This window comes from Carettochelys insculpta, chromosome 9, assembly GCF_033958435.1.
Source record: "Carettochelys insculpta isolate YL-2023 chromosome 9, ASM3395843v1, whole genome shotgun sequence".
Classification (NCBI taxonomy): domain Eukaryota; kingdom Metazoa; phylum Chordata; order Testudines; family Carettochelyidae; genus Carettochelys; species Carettochelys insculpta.
In genome coordinates, this window is record NC_134145.1 from 55,857,157 (window position 1) to 55,872,798 (window position 15,642).

The 15,642-nt window shown below is 41.1% G+C and overlaps 1 protein-coding gene across 1 annotated transcript in view; it reads left to right on the forward strand.

Moving 5' to 3' along the window:
• Positions 1 to 4,678, forward strand: part of EDEM3 (ER degradation enhancing alpha-mannosidase like protein 3) — a 40,790-nt gene extending 36,112 nt beyond the window's left edge. The window contains exon 20 of the mRNA XM_075002446.1: positions 758 to 4,678. Coding sequence (XP_074858547.1) covers positions 758 to 1,164 — 407 coding nt within the window. The 3' untranslated portion in view covers positions 1,165 to 4,678. The remainder of the gene's footprint in view (positions 1 to 757) is intronic.
• Positions 4,679 to 15,642: the final 10,964 nt, after the last annotated feature.

Consider the following 15,642-nt stretch of genomic DNA (forward strand, 5'->3'; position numbering starts at 1 on the left):
TTCTGGGGCAACTGCAGTATAAATAAACCAGTCTTTCACTTCCACCAAACACAAGATGATATTACGTGTTCTGGATTTTTAATGCATATATGCTTTCTCCCCTCCTTGTGCTACCCATGGAATTTCAGCAACAATATTTAAAGGTAAAATGATTCCAAACTACATTATTGATAGCAGTAAGTATTTTTTATATTACTAGTCAAGTTATATACAGTTGCATTACCTAGAATTCTTGAAAACCATTTCCTTTGTTTAGCATGGTCACTTTTCTTTAGATTTGAGCATTTACATATAGAACTTTCTAACAGTAACACAAGGCAGGGTACAGTTTTATGTAGTGGTAAGTCTAAATTTCAGTTTGAAAGAATAAATCAAAGCTTTGCACATTTTTCAAGTGAAGACCTTGTGGCTGTACTAAACTCCAGTCTCATAAATCAAGGGCCATGGTGGGCAAGAGAGACATTCCTGTTTAAGAGGTGGGTAGCAGTGATGCAAGAACCATTACAGATGCTGTTTCCCTGAAATGACTAACTTTATGCACAAATGATAAATTAACTTCATAATTAAAGATTGCTGTTTACAAAAGGCTTTATACATAGCATCTAGAGGCAATAAGGCCACAATAAAAATCTGTGCCTTCACACTGTCTCCCTTGATCTTATTCCAGACAATTGAAAATAAATGTTTTTTTTCAAGTGTGTTTCAGTTGCATCTTCAAAGTACTTAGAAAAGTTTTTTTTTCCCCTCCTAAATAAAGATTTGGAAATGGAAAATATGGACCAGAAGTCATCTGAAAATGATTCACATAAGCAGACGTTGGAAGAGACTTCAAGAAACCAGGATCTCAGCTTGGTCAGGCAAGAGCCTGAAGAAGAAGAAAGTTTTGATGTTACTCACCTTGATTCATCACCTCCCATTGATGCAGACAGTAACAGTATTTCCATTTCAGACCAGGAGTCCTGTATCACAGAAATCCCTGAGGCTAATGTTCAGGAGACAGCAGGTACAGAATTAGATAACGAACCTCAGGACCAATCTCAGACTGAGACAGATTCCAGCTCCAATGTTAATTGGGACAATAAAGTCCAGCCTATGGAATCCATATTAGCAGATTGGAATGAAGATATAGAAGCATTTGAAATGATGGAAAAGGATGAACTATGACTTCTACTAACTTATTTGTGGATAAGTAAAATGGTGAATTTGTTGGGTAAAAGTTAAGGCCCTCATATCTACGAATTAGAAATTGTTCAGTATTGTGATGAGCAACCAGGTTTCATCTGGATAATATAATAGAAACCCAGCACGTGTTATAATTTATATAGTTTTAATTTTTCCTGTTTTGGAATGGGAATGTGCAATTGAACTGTTTGTATGGCTCTGTTGCATGGTGCTGTAACACAGGAGGTTTCATTCAGGGAATTAATCAGATTTCTGCATTCCAGACTTCCAGAGAACAGATTGCCTCAGCCTCTGGAAAGGTAGAAGCTGAATGTAATGGGATTAATGTACCACTTGTTGACTGGTTAAGGCACTTGAAGATGACAGTCAGAGGCTATTTTAGTTAAAGGTGCAGTTTCACTGATAAGGGCCTTTACAGAGAGAAATAGATGAAAATGTAAGACATGTCCAGCTGTACTCTCTTTGACACTGCTAGAGAGAGTACAGTTTGTCCTGATGTTATTTCTGAATAAGGTAAGACATAGCAGTGTTGCTCATCACTCCTTCCAGCTGTTGTTTTGAAGAGTGACCAAGATTACTTGGATTTTTCCTCTTCTGTTCTTATTTCAGCTAGTGAGGCTATATAAACCAAAGGTAATGTGCTGTGTCAGGAACTTTCTCTAGCAAAAGTAAGAAAGCTTTACTAATGAGGACTACTACATCAAAGTTCACAGTGATTATAAAGATTGTTACTAAAATTAAGGTAAATTGGGCAAAATGCATTTTAATATAATTTTTAGCTTTTCTGTGCTTAAAGCCAGTGGGTTTTTTTTGTGGGGTACTTGCTGGTATGGAGTACCGGCACCTTGGCAGCCACAGCTGCTGTAGTGGCTCGGGGAGTGGGGTGGAGAGCTGGCTGTCTTTTTTTTTTTTTTTTAAGACCAAAAAAAAAAAACACTGCTTAAAACAACCCCTAAGACACAGAACTTAGCATTATTATTCTTTGAAAATGGATACGCAGTAGATAAGAACGTTGTTTTCTCTACAAGATCTATATCTGTCAGCCTTATATCACCTCTCTTACCTATGTAAAAGGCAAGAAGGCCAGTATCTGTAATGAGGTACACGTTTAACTCTTGGGTCCATAATTCAAAATGTAATGGTGTGAAATCACTTATTCTTTGACATGATTCTTTAGGGGTTTGGGTTTTTATTCAGGTAAATATGGTTCCTACTTTATCATGTTTTTGGAAGTATCCTTTAACTAAACTAGAAATCTGTTTAAACAAACAAGGAGCAATCAGCTTAACTGCATCCAAACTTAAAACTGCCAAAAATCTAGTTTAAGGCTTCAGTTTTAGTTAACTTGCATTAAGTTCAGTATTTCATGAATCTTATTTTCCTTTTAAAAGAGAAACTTGATTTAACACTGCCTATATCATGCACCAGATGAAAACGGAAAGTTTTTTTATATTTATATGTAGTCTTTTTAATGACAGATGTATTCCTGTTTGAAATGCACCTTTCATTTTACTGGTGAGATTTGTGCCGAACATGCAAATATCAGTCAGTACAGCCATACTGTATTGCACTTATGTATATTCATGTACAATTACAAGTCCCACACAAATGTTGTATACCTGTAATCTGATAGTGATACTTGCTCTTGAGAGTATAAAAATGCACATGCACCTTTCACAGCATGTTAGTTAAGCATAATACTACACAGAAATTGAGCAGCAATTTAACTGAAGAGAGGTGTAGTTAATTTGAGATAGTGAAGCAGTAGGGATCTAGGTAATAAGTGTCCTTTTAAAATGTAGTTTTAATTTCTTTGAACAAACTATGGAGATTTGGGCTTAATACGTTGGTACAGCACTGAAGCTAAACATTTTGTCATTTTAGACTGAGGGATTGATTTTAAAAAGGTGGGATTATTTTTCAAAGTGCCCTTTGTAACTGGGATGCCCAGATTGAGGCATGCCCATTATGGCCACCAAACCCATTGGGATAAACGTTTTCTGGGCAAAAGGCAATCACACCACAAGGTGGCGTTGTTCAGAAATTCCAACTCTAGAAAGCAGTTGCATTTTTCCAAATGTCAGACCTAGTGCCATAAATTGTGTTTTATTCTTACTCTGCTGGATGTCAGCTACACCAATAAAAGCAGCACAGGTTCTTTGCGTTTACGTCCATTGAGAGACTGGAGAATGTAGTTCCATTTAGGTGGTTTTAAGGGTTGCATGTAAAGAGGTTCTCTGGTCATTACAGGAGCACAGTGTTTGTCAAATTAAATCTTAATGTGGCCGCTAGAGTTTTCAGCTCTAACATTTAGAAACATTATTAATCTAATTCTTTCTGTCACCACAAAGTCATCTGACTGAGTAACCTTACATTAAGTGCAAACACCTGCATGACAGTTCTGACACACGCACAGACATATCCCCCATGCCCCCGCTTTCAAGTCAGGGATTGGTAAGAGAATTCCTTTATTACTTTTGAAGCAGCATATGTTGAGTGTCAGTCTACCTCAGATAAATGCCCTCCCCACACACGCCCCATTGTTTTAAATAGTTTACCTTTTCCCTTTTTAAGTGATTGTGCCAGATTTATATTCATGGGTTACAGAAGTGAATCAGGTAAAGTTGACCTTTTGGGAAAGAAAATGATAAATTAGGGGACAGTTTTATTCAGTTTTTTTTCCCTCCACTTTCTTTCCTAACACAGGTAGAAATAAACATTCACTTTAATTTTCAGATCACTCGAAATTTTTCTGTAACATGTTAATACCATTTTAAAAAGCAAAAAAAATGTGATTGAACAGAAGATAATTTTGGAGAGGGAAACAGGATGTACTTTGTAAATTGTTAAACTTTCGTTGTGCTTAGCGATGCAAGAGCAATATTCTCTAAGTCAATATACCTACTTCCCTGCTGTGAGTGGTATTTGGTTAACAAGAACAGGGAAGAGGTTAGGATTCTTATTTAGAACCAATACATCTTATTCCCTCATGTAATTCAAAGTAGCCAATTTAATACCTCCTTTGATGTTAGAGGAGTATCCTCTATTTACTTTTACTTTTCATAATAAAGTTTTAAAATGAGGTGAACATTGTGCCTCCTCCCACAAGGTTTTAGCTGAAGGCTTGGCTTTAGTCAGTGAAACAGTGTCGAGAGCATAGTAAATGTTAACAGGACATCTTATGCAAAGGCTTCAGTCAGAACATAAAAAAACATTGTGAATGAAATATTGTATGTTCAGATTTTATAGAATTTTTTACCAGCCTGATTTACATCTGTATATTTTCTTATGATGTAACTTATGAAATATCTAACAGGTGCTGTAACACTACTGTTGGGTTTTATTGTCTGGTGATAAATGTGTACAATATTTCTAAGGGCAACTGTGTACTGTGATGTAAAAGTCTGGGCTATAATGTATATAATCCTTGTATATAATTCTGTACTGGATTATAATTGCTGATTGTAAAGATTTAATAAAATATGTAAATATTCTGGTCAAACTCCTTTAAGTAATCAAACAACATTGCTTTGAGCATTGCCTGCCTGGTCCACAGCTTCCATATGACTTTCTGGAAAGTTTTATGCGTCACCCCTCCCCGTACCAGAGACGAGAGAAGGAGTCATTTCCTTCTGGCAGCCAAAGAATCTAGTCACTCTCAACCTCCTCTAGCTGCTCATTGCTATGGAGCAGTCAGTCTTCCCATTTAAAATCACTCCTGTAGTCTCAGTCCAGAGGGATCATCACTCAGTACCAAGTGTGACTAATAAAGTAAAATATTGGCCATGGTACCATTCATGTAATATCGATGGTGGAGAGAGATGCCTTGGGCAAGGGAGATGCTTAGTTATGGGGCTTAACAGAAGGTACTCTGTTAGCAGAGAAAAGAGCAGGGCCTCAGCCATGCTCTCACAGTCAAGTCTTCTGCAAGTCTCCCCAGAGGATAAATAGCCTCATAGCTAGCCCTGTTTCAGCATTGATTTAAAACATTGTTAAATAGCATGTGGTGGTGTCCATCACATGAAAACTTGAGTGGATTTTTTTTTTCCTGGAAAGGAATCTTAAAGTCAACCAAAGCCAATGGGGTTGCTATAGGAATTACTGGGTAAAATTGCATGGCCTGTATTACACAGTAAAATTAAATACTCCTATTTGTCCATTCTGGCTGTTAATAATTGTAATGGGTCCTTTAGTATTTTCTGAACTCTTTGAATTTTTAAGTCCCAGCTTGACAAGGTCCTGGCTGGGATGACTTAGTGGGGGTTGATCCTGCGTGAAGCCTGGGGCTGGACTAGATGACCTCCTGAGGTCCCTTCCAGCCCTATGATTCTATGAATCAAGAGAGCAGGAACCTAGTCCTTCTCTCAGAATGGATTCACCTGCCCGGTCCTCTTAAATAGCCCTGAATATTTTTGAAATTCTTAACCCACCTATCTGCAGCATTAGGAAGCCTGTACACAACCCCCCCCCCCCACATGCATGCACAGTAGGCCCTGGCTCTCCAGCTCACCTGGCCCCATCCCCCACTTCTGCTCCAGCCAACCTGGCCCTGCCCCTCTCCCCTAGCATCCCCCTGCTGCTCTCCCCCTCCTACCTGCCTCCAGCCCTGCACACGTGCTGGGAATCTCCTGACTGCAGGCAGCGCAGGGGAGCACTGTTCCCTTTTAAGATTTTTCCATCCTTGGACACGTTCCTTTTTCTTTTGGGTGGGTTAAAATTTCTTATGTGCAACATCAATAGGGAGGTAGTACTTAGATTTGTACCACCACTACGGATGAAAGCCTAGATATAAATATATAGTAAGAGTCCCTAGGTGTTGAAGAAAATATATTAAAATAAGGGATAATCAACAGGGAGCAATGTTTAATATGAAATCAAATAAAAGAAAAATAAACACTACTTTTGGAGTACCTGTATTATGATCCTTTCTAACAACTCAAGCTAATGAACACACCAAAACGCATATTACCCATACATAGCTCAGCTTTAAGATGCTAAACAAATCTATGAGTCAATTAGAAATACTGCAAAATCTTATGGGATGGAGTAGGGGAGGTTGAGGGTGTGCAGGAGTCAGGGTTGGAATATATGAAGGGCTCATAGTACAGGACTGGAGTGGGGGACGGGGTGCAGAAGTTAGGGCAGGTTAGGGGCCCAGAACAAAAGGATCAGGATTTATGAGGGGCTCAGGGCAGGGCATTGGCACAGGAGAAGACCCTGCAACTGGTTGCCTTACGGGGATGCTGATTTTAGATCAGGGTGGTCTTCTATTTTAAAAAAAATTTGCCTGAAGCGCCAAGCATTCAAGGCTAAAACTGAATACTCAGATTGCACACTGAAATCTGACTTTTTAGAGATGGGATTTTAGAAGCTTCAGCCACAAACTAATTGAATATTTAAAGCAAATTTTAAAGTAAGGCCACCTCCAGACTCTATTTAAGGAATGAGAATGAGAACAATGAGAATTTCCCCAGGGTGGGAATCCTTTGTTCCATCCTTCCACCCCAATGGAAAAGTACAAAATTCAAGACAGATTCCAACACCAGGTGGAATGATAGATGAAGACCAACCACAGTTTGGTCTTGCAGAAAAACATAACTATTTAAAGCTCACTGTCTTGAGCACTGGGATATTAAGTTCCTTAAGTACCACTAATGACTTTCACTAGAAGACCAATATGAGCAAGTAGATGATCAAATTTCCCTACACTGAATACAGGATATGAATATGCTGGTACAATTACTTGTATTCAACGGCAACCGGAACCATGAAATGCAAACATTCAAATTAACATCAGGGCGACTGAGCCCCTTTAAAAACTAAATACTGTGTAGCTGGGCTTTTTGTTTACTTTCTATTATTTAACGTTTGCATGAGGGAGGTCGGTGTCACGCTCTCTCTCTCTCTCTCACACACACACACACACACACACACACACAGAGCAAACCATTTACCCAGTTGTAATGAATTCTTTAATTTGATTTCCTGTACAGCACTATGTGACCTAGCTCCACTTCTTTTAACATCCCAATGATGGAGTTTTAATTAAAAGCATTAAAGAGCAGCCCATGACTCCTGTAGAATCTTGGGTCTGAACATTCTGTATCACCAGCCATTTGTATGCCCAGCATTCTAACAGCCCTGGATCACACAGGCTTTGCATCTCACACATGGATTGTGCAGGCCTATCCCAAGTCTGTGGATCTTCCAGTTTGAGGCAAAAAAAAAAAAACTGTTTAAGGAACCGCCTAGACTATAATAGTCAATCTTCCTATTTACGGAAGTCCTGTTTCTATTCCTCTGCAGTATTTCTGTAAAAACTCCCGATATTGGCAAATGTACATCCTAAAATGCACTGGTGCAGGTCTTCATTTAGGATGAGACAGAAGAAAACAGCAGTTTAAGTGTACGAATAATTAATTGTCACAACATTTGCCAATTTTATCCTAACAAAAATTAATTGTGAATTACTTACCATAGTTACAGGGGCTCTTTGAGATGACTGTGTGCCTAGATTACTGCACATGATTGAAGCTTGGGCCAAGAGCCTTGGAATAGCAGTATCCGGTGGGGCTGCATAGATATTCTGCCCAAAGAGCATCTCAAATGATGTACTGGAGGAAGAATGTAATAAAGCAAATGAGCTGTCGTCTTGCAGTGTGCTACAGAAGCAAATAAAAAGTTAATGAAACTTTACCATGTAGAAAGAGTTCTTCCAACATGAATTGGGAAGGTGAGGCACGCTGATCTTACCATACCAGCTATTGTACTGTATTCTGAGCACTGCATTACCAGAGAGACAGACAACTAGAGGAAGAAGTAACAGGACAACAGCATTCATGCTTAAAGGACCGGAAGCATTTAAATTATGAGATATGATCAGAAAGGAAAAGCTTGGGTAAGTGAAGACTCTCTCTCCAAATATCTGACATGTATTGATAGCATAGGGAGGAGCTTAACAAAGAGCTAGCAGGATATGAAGACAAGAAAAAACTAAAAATCAGGAAAAAATTGCCCAACCTCTATCAGTAGCAATAATCCTTCAAGGAAAATGGTGAAAATCCCTTTCCCTAGAATCATTCAATATTAGATTGGACAAAACACTCAGCTGTTGGTTATTAAGAACTAGGTTAACTGGTGGGAAATGTGGAGCCTATAGACGAAGGATGGGCTTCACCTAAACCAAAATGGAACCAGGCTGTTGGCACTTAAAATTAAAAAGAGGTGTGGAAGAGCACACACTTCAGACAGGGATATCCCTTAAGGGATGGTCTATTTATAGAGATTCTCTGTGGTCTAATAAAGAGGAGAGGCTGGAAGAAGATGGGGTAAGATCAGATGAGAAACAGACAAATGAAATAGAGTCCCATTCAATTATGTCAGGTAATGGCATACAGCTAAACAGAGAAAATCTTTAAAGTGCTTATATAGAAATCAGTAAGAAGATGGGTGAACTGGAGTGCTTTTTTATTGAATGAGGATCTTGATAAAATAGGCATCACGGAATCTTGGTGGAAAGAGGATACTCAATGGGACACAGTAATAATGGGAAAAATATATTGGCAGAACGGGTTGTGCTGGGGGGTGAGGTGGCACTATGTCTGAAAGAAAGCATAGAATTCAATAAAGTAAAAATCTTGAATAACTAAAACTGTTCCATAGAATATTTATGCCTAGTAATTCTATACTATAAAAATACAAATATAGCAGTAGGATATATTACCAACCACCTGACCAAGACAGTGATAGTGACTGTGAAAGGTTAAGGGACATTTGTGAGGCTATAAAAGTAAAAACTTAGTAATAATGGGGATTTTCAACTGCCCCATATTGACTGGGTACATGTCACCTCTGGACAGGATGCAAAGATAAAGTTTCTTGACACCTTAAATGACTATTTCTTAGAGCAGCTGGTTCTGGAATGCACAGGAGGAGAGACCATTCTTGATGTAGTCCTACGGGAAGTGGAGGATCTGGCTCAAGAGGTGTCTATAGTTGGACAGCTTGGACATAGTGACCATATTATAATTAAATTTCTGCTTGGTGGGGAAAACACCACAGCAGTGGCATTTAATTTCAGAAAGGGGAACTACACAAAAATGAGGTTAAACAGAAATTAAAAAGTACAGTGCCAAATGTAGAACCCCTGCAAGCTGCCAGGAAACTTTACAAAGACACCCTAATAGAAGTTCAAGTTAAAAGCACACCCCAAGTTAAACAAATTTTTTTTTTTAAATTGCCACTGTGGCTTAACCACCAATTAAAAGAAGCAGTGAGACATAAAAAGTCATCATTTAAAAAGTGGGAGTTAAATCCGAGTGAAGAAAATAAAAGGAACATAAACTCCATCAAATGAAGTACAAAAATATAACTAAAAAGGCCAAAAATGCAAAAAGTAATAGCAAAATGTTTAAGTACACCAAAGGTAGGAAGTCTGCTAAACAACCAATGGGGACAACTGAGGGGCTAAAGGAGCATATGAGGATGATAATGTCACCGTGGAGAAATTAACTTAATTCTTTGCATCAATCTGCCTGACGGAGGATGTTAGGGTGATTTTTGAGGTGGTCAGCAAGCATGTGGATAAGGGAAATCCAGTGGATATAGAGTACTTAGAATCCAGAAAGCCTCTGACAAGGTTCCTCACCAAAGGCTCTTAAGCAAAGTAAGCTGCCATGCAATAAGATGGAAAGTCCTCTCATGGACTGATAACTGGTTAAAAGCTAGGAAACAAATATGGGGTAGGAATAAAGAGTAGGTTTTCAGACTAGAGAGAGGTACCTAGTGGTATCCTGCAACGGTTTGTACTGGGAGAAATCCTATTCAACATACTCATAAAGCAGGTGAGTGAGGTAAGCAGTCAGGTGGCAAAATTTGCAGATGATACTAAACTGCAACAGCTTTAAGAGAGGCTCTCAAAACAAAGTGACTGGGCAACAAAAAGGCAGATAAATTTTAATGTTAATAAATTCCAACTCCACATTTAAAATGATGGGGAATAAATTAGCTAATACCCTGCAAGAGAGAGAGCCTGGAGGCATTGTGGATATTTCTCTTAAAGACTCAATATATAGCAACAGTCAAAAAAGCAAACAATGTTGGGAATCATTAAAAAAAGATCAGAGAATAAGAGAGAATATCTCATTGCTCCTCTTTAAATCCATGGTATACCCGCATCTTGAATACTACATGCAGATGTGTTCAGATCATCTTAAAAAAAAAAAAAAAAGATACCTTGACACTGGAAAAAGTTCAGAAAAGGGCAACAAAAATGATCAAGGGTTGCCCTAGGAGGAGAGATTTGAAAAACTGGGACTTTTCATCTTAAAGAGACGACTAAGGGTGATATGTCAGAAATCTATAAAATCATGACGGGCGTTGAGAAAGTGAATAAGGTAAAGTTTCCTTGTTCCCATAACACAAGAACTAGGGGTCACCTAATGAAATTAGGAGCCGGAGTCCATGCCCTCCATCTGCAGCAGGATTAAAACCAAGAGCGGAGTGGCATATGGCCAGTGTTCCCCTCCATCCTATCACCAGTCACCTCTGCCTCAAAAGATTGAGAGCTACTGAGCTAAGACATGTCATCAACTATAATACTTTAGTTTAACAGACTGGGGTGTGTCTGGATTTTTTTTTTAAATGCTGGATAAAGACAAGTTCCACATATACATGCAGTGAATAATCCCTGCCCCTTGTGCAAGTATTAACCCTGAGTAAAGAAAGTAACCTTACCTACCTACAATAGGCTAATTTTGCTAAACTGCAGCAAGACCCCAACCAGAGATACTGAACTTTGCAGGGCTTTCTCCAAACAATACATCCCTCCAGTTTAGTGAGAGCAACTGGATGAGATTTGATATTTCATCCAGTAGAGGGCAGGTGCTGTGCACAAACCAACCCATTCCCTCCCTTACAAAGCCAGAAGTACTTGCCTTCTCATTGCTGACGCCCTATATTCTGAACTGGAGCATAAAGGCAGTGGAGGCTATTTTCAGGTCCTTTATTTTGATTGTTTAATCATAAAAATGCAAAGATCTCATTCGGACCAGAGCGAGGAGGGAATAGGAGACACATTAGGGGCTCCAGTCGCAGAATGGTAAGGGGGTGGTTTTTGTAAAATATCTGTGTTTGATAACAAACACATGATTCCCAAAGGTCCAGTCCTGCAGCCTGTACTCCTTGCGAAGCATCAGTAACTTCAGTGGGACCTCTCGCCCAATTCAGGGCTGTATGATCCTGGGTACTCTATTGACAGAAACCAAAGTTTCGTAACTCTGAAGTGGCTCTATTTACAGGCATGTTGGTTTCAGCAGAAATGCATCTCACCCGTCACATCCCTCTTTTAACAGGCTGGTAGCCAATGCCAACACTTTACACTTCTATCATTTTAATTCCCGCGTTCAGATTATTTTGGGATCATTTTCTGCATTTGATCTAGAATATGCCCTTCAGCTTGCACTGAACTTTCATACACTGGAGCCCGAGAATAAGGACTAATTCTAAAATTCCTTATAAAATGCAGCCTATGTCATGGGCATTTGGGGCATGGCCAGCTCGTAGGATGAACCAGGAGCCCCGAATGTGCCTTTTCTTCCATGTGAGCTAAAGGTGGCCAGCAGCTTCCTAGATCTCAGGATCAGAACAGCAAAGCTGTTGGGCTCTCCAAGTGTTAATGTAATATTTATCTGGCAGAGCTAAGCTACAGCCAAATGTCACGCAACATGTGGTGGTGGAAATGGAGGCAGATTCCCAATTTAACTACACTTCTCTGAAGAATCATGGGTTTGCCATTTAAGAATGCTAATTCTAGGAAAAGTGCAGCTTTGTTCAGTTTCTTCTACGCCATGTACAAAATTGTGCTGCTCAGGGACACTTACAGTTGTATCAATAACCAACTGCTCCAACAGTGGCTGCAATATCTGCAACTACTGGAAATTACTACAGAAGACCTAGGGCAGGGGTCTCAAAATCATGGCCCACAGGCCAGCTGCAGCCTGAGAAGTTCTACAGTCCAGCCTGTGCAGCTGCTGGCCCATGAGTCCCTGCAGGAGGGGTGAGGGTGTGTGTGTCTGTACCCTTCCCTCAAGCCCAGCCTCTGCCTCACCTCCTCCCATCATGCTCTACTCTCTCCAACCCGCATCGCACCCCTTCCTCTAAGTCCCCAAGGCTCAGGAACTAGTGGAGGAGCCTGGTGGTGGGGTGGTAGCAGAGATTCTGCCCCCCCATGCCACCCCTGCACTCATTGCTGTGGCAGGAGCCATAGGGAAGCAACTGGAGAATATTCTTTGGTATCTGAGTGCCTCTCTGTACAGAACAGGATTTCTTGTCTATAAGGTACCCCTAGTGAGCGGCTATGATGTCCGGCAAGCTAGTGTGCGAGGTCCCTGAGAGAGTTTAATGGAAATCTACGATGGAGTTTAAACCATCTGCCCAGAGGAGGAAAATATCGTCGACGCTTCGCCGGACTTCAACCGAAGTAGTAGCATCAAGATTAACTTTATTAGAACTAGTGCAGGGAGCAAAGCCAACTACTCACTTGGGGAGAGCCTGTAGTGAAACAAAGAAACGAGCAATCAGAAATAGCTGAAAGTAACAGTCACAGAAAGTTAATGTGCCAGTGTGGGGAAGACAGTGAAGGTGTTTCAACAGAAACAGACTTTTGGAAAAGCGGATGGCCTAGAGTTTTATCAGGAATGGACAGAAGCGGAAATAAAACAACATGCCAAAGAAAGAGAGGAAACAAATTATTCTCAGTCCCTCAACTTAAGAAATCCACCCAAAACTCCTACACAAGCCTGTGCTTCTCAGTAAGAGAGGGTGGATTAAAATCAGTTACAGAATTTTCCAAAGAAAAGAGAAACAAGAATGAGGGGGGAGTACATGACAGAGATGGAGCTAAAAGTTTGATGTCTGATAAACAGGCAGAACACGATGAGTCCATGGCATTTTCCAATGAATTACCCCCAGGGTTAAGCGGACGTTTCTTCTCAGAGACTTTGGAAATAGCAGCAAGTCACTAGTCCATTCTGCAGTGGGTGGGGAGAGATAACAGGCATGCACACAGCCTTCTGCTCAAAATGCTAGCAGGGCATTGGCCACCAAACGTGATGGAACAATAGCGAGATGAATAGCTCAAGTCAAAACAGCAGCACAACTTTCCAGTGGGTCACATGGGGTGAATATTGGTAACTAGATACACTCAGCCTATACCCAACAAGCAGAGAAGAGTCTGTGGTGGAGCTAAACAAGGATGTTCACACTACACAAGTCATTTGCATGGGTGGGGAAGGGCAGCACCAGCAGAGCAGCCATTCAAGCTGGGTGGTGTGCACGCTGCATGTTACTTTAGGAGAGGGTTATTTCCAAGAATCTAGAGGAGCTCCTTCAGGGCAGAGGTTAGGCTCAAGAGCCACATTGCACAGATCCAGGGGCTCAGGCCTCTAGCAGAGAGGCAGCTTGTGCTATTCTAGCCCAGACATACAGAGAGAACAGGGATGAGATGGTGTGCATGCCTGGCTACTTTTAGATAAGTGTGTCAAACTCATTCTGTCTGGAGGGCTGACTTCCATTTCTAATTGCAGCCCCTTGGTCCAGGGTATAAATTTAGGATGATGCATTTACAGTGGATCTCTCAGAGGTGTCAAAGGTAAGTTTTCACAAAGGTCAAGGGTGAAATAATTGAACTTTCCATTGTTATGTATTTGTTCAGTGGCTTGCGTCACATCACTTAAAGGAAAATACATTTGCTTTTAGGAGCCACGCTCTCTCTGCCCTTTGCCTCTTCATTACCTTTTCTCCACTTGCTTTTAGTTACCTGCAACTGTTCCCAGTTCCCACTCCCCTCTTCATTTCATCCCCGAAGGGATCCATAACACAGTTGTTAAATGCTGACATTAAAGTAGTGTTGGTGCGTGCCTGAAGGAGACAAAGGCGTCCCCACCTCTAAGAGCCATTTGTTCAGGCTGTCAGCAGACTCAGGCAGACATCACTCACCCTCAGTTTGGGTTGGCAGGTTTCTTGTAAGAGCCAGCAACACGTGTTTTATTTTTGTTTCAGTTGTTCACAATCTGATTGTCTCTTGCAAGTGACAAACTAAGCTCGCAGGCCAGGTGTTTGACACTACTGAGTTGGAGGAATGCTGTTGGGAGCCCTGCCTGCAAAATAGGCTGGGGCACTCCCCAAGTCCCAGCCGTGCTGAGCTCTGCCCACCCAAAAGGCAGTGATCTGGGCTGTATTTCACACAGGCTGACTGATTTCTGGCATGGACAAAAAGAACATCTTTCTTCCCCTTTCAATTGTTTGCTCGCCGCTTACAGAGAGTTAAATCCACTCCCTCTGAGAAGAGGATTCTGTGTACTGAAAAACCTGCCCCAGCAGCAGAAATCAGAACAATGTGGGGGAGAATCTAGTGGGAAGCCAGCTTCAGAATTCTGCCTGGGGGGTTCCAGCCAACAGATGGTGAAATGAGACTGGAGGTTTGAATCACATTTTTTTCCCCTCTGCATCATCCACTGGAAGCACAAAGTAGAAGAGAGGCAGCTGCATCCTCATTCCCTCCTCTCCTCAACAGCCCTGCATCAGCTTCACAGACTGAGTTAAAACACCACTCCCTCCTCCCCTCTTCCCCCCACCCCCACATGCCACAATGTACCACTTCCATCTCCCTGCAGTTATGCTAAGGTCCTGCTGAATGAGCTAATCGCACGAGAGGAGCAATGCTAATGTGAAATAGGGAAGTTTCATTCTAATCTCTCTTTTTTTCCAACCTGAAAAAATACAGACCCTTATAATTCAGTCAGACAGAGACCGCATCTTGGCACATGGGCGTGGGAATCTACCTCACTTGGAAAAGAGGATCCCATCTTCGCTACAAAGAGAGTCATCTACTTTAATATACTACAAACTGCCACAAAGTCCACTGAGTGGAGAGCGATCTCGTGCTCCGAGACTGGTGCCTTTCTCAGCACACATCTCACAAGCTACACAAGGCCAGCCTTGTTTGGTATTTGGGCAGCAGACTAAAGGGAAACCCAGAGTGGTAAAAAAAAAAAAGGGGGTGGGGCAGGATGAGGACTTGGTGAATTACACTTCTCTTCTGATTTGGTAATTAACCAATGTCTGAAGGTGCTGTCATTCAAATGGACGCACATTGATGGTGAATATCAAGTCAAAACCAAATCTGCTATTATAGCCCTGATAGGAGGTAGAGTATCAATATTTACAATCCCTGCTTCCATCTCCTTTTCTGTATGCAGGGCATACTCTAGTGCAGCCACGAGCAATTGAAAAACAGCAGCCCACCACGGTTAGTACCTGGCAGGCCACCACCACTATACTTACCTAGGACACCACAGTTATCAGGCAATCACAGCTCTCATTGGCTGTGGATTGCTGTTTGCGACCAATAGGAAGCGGTGTGGAGCAAGATACCACTTCCCGTTGCTCTCACTGGCTGCG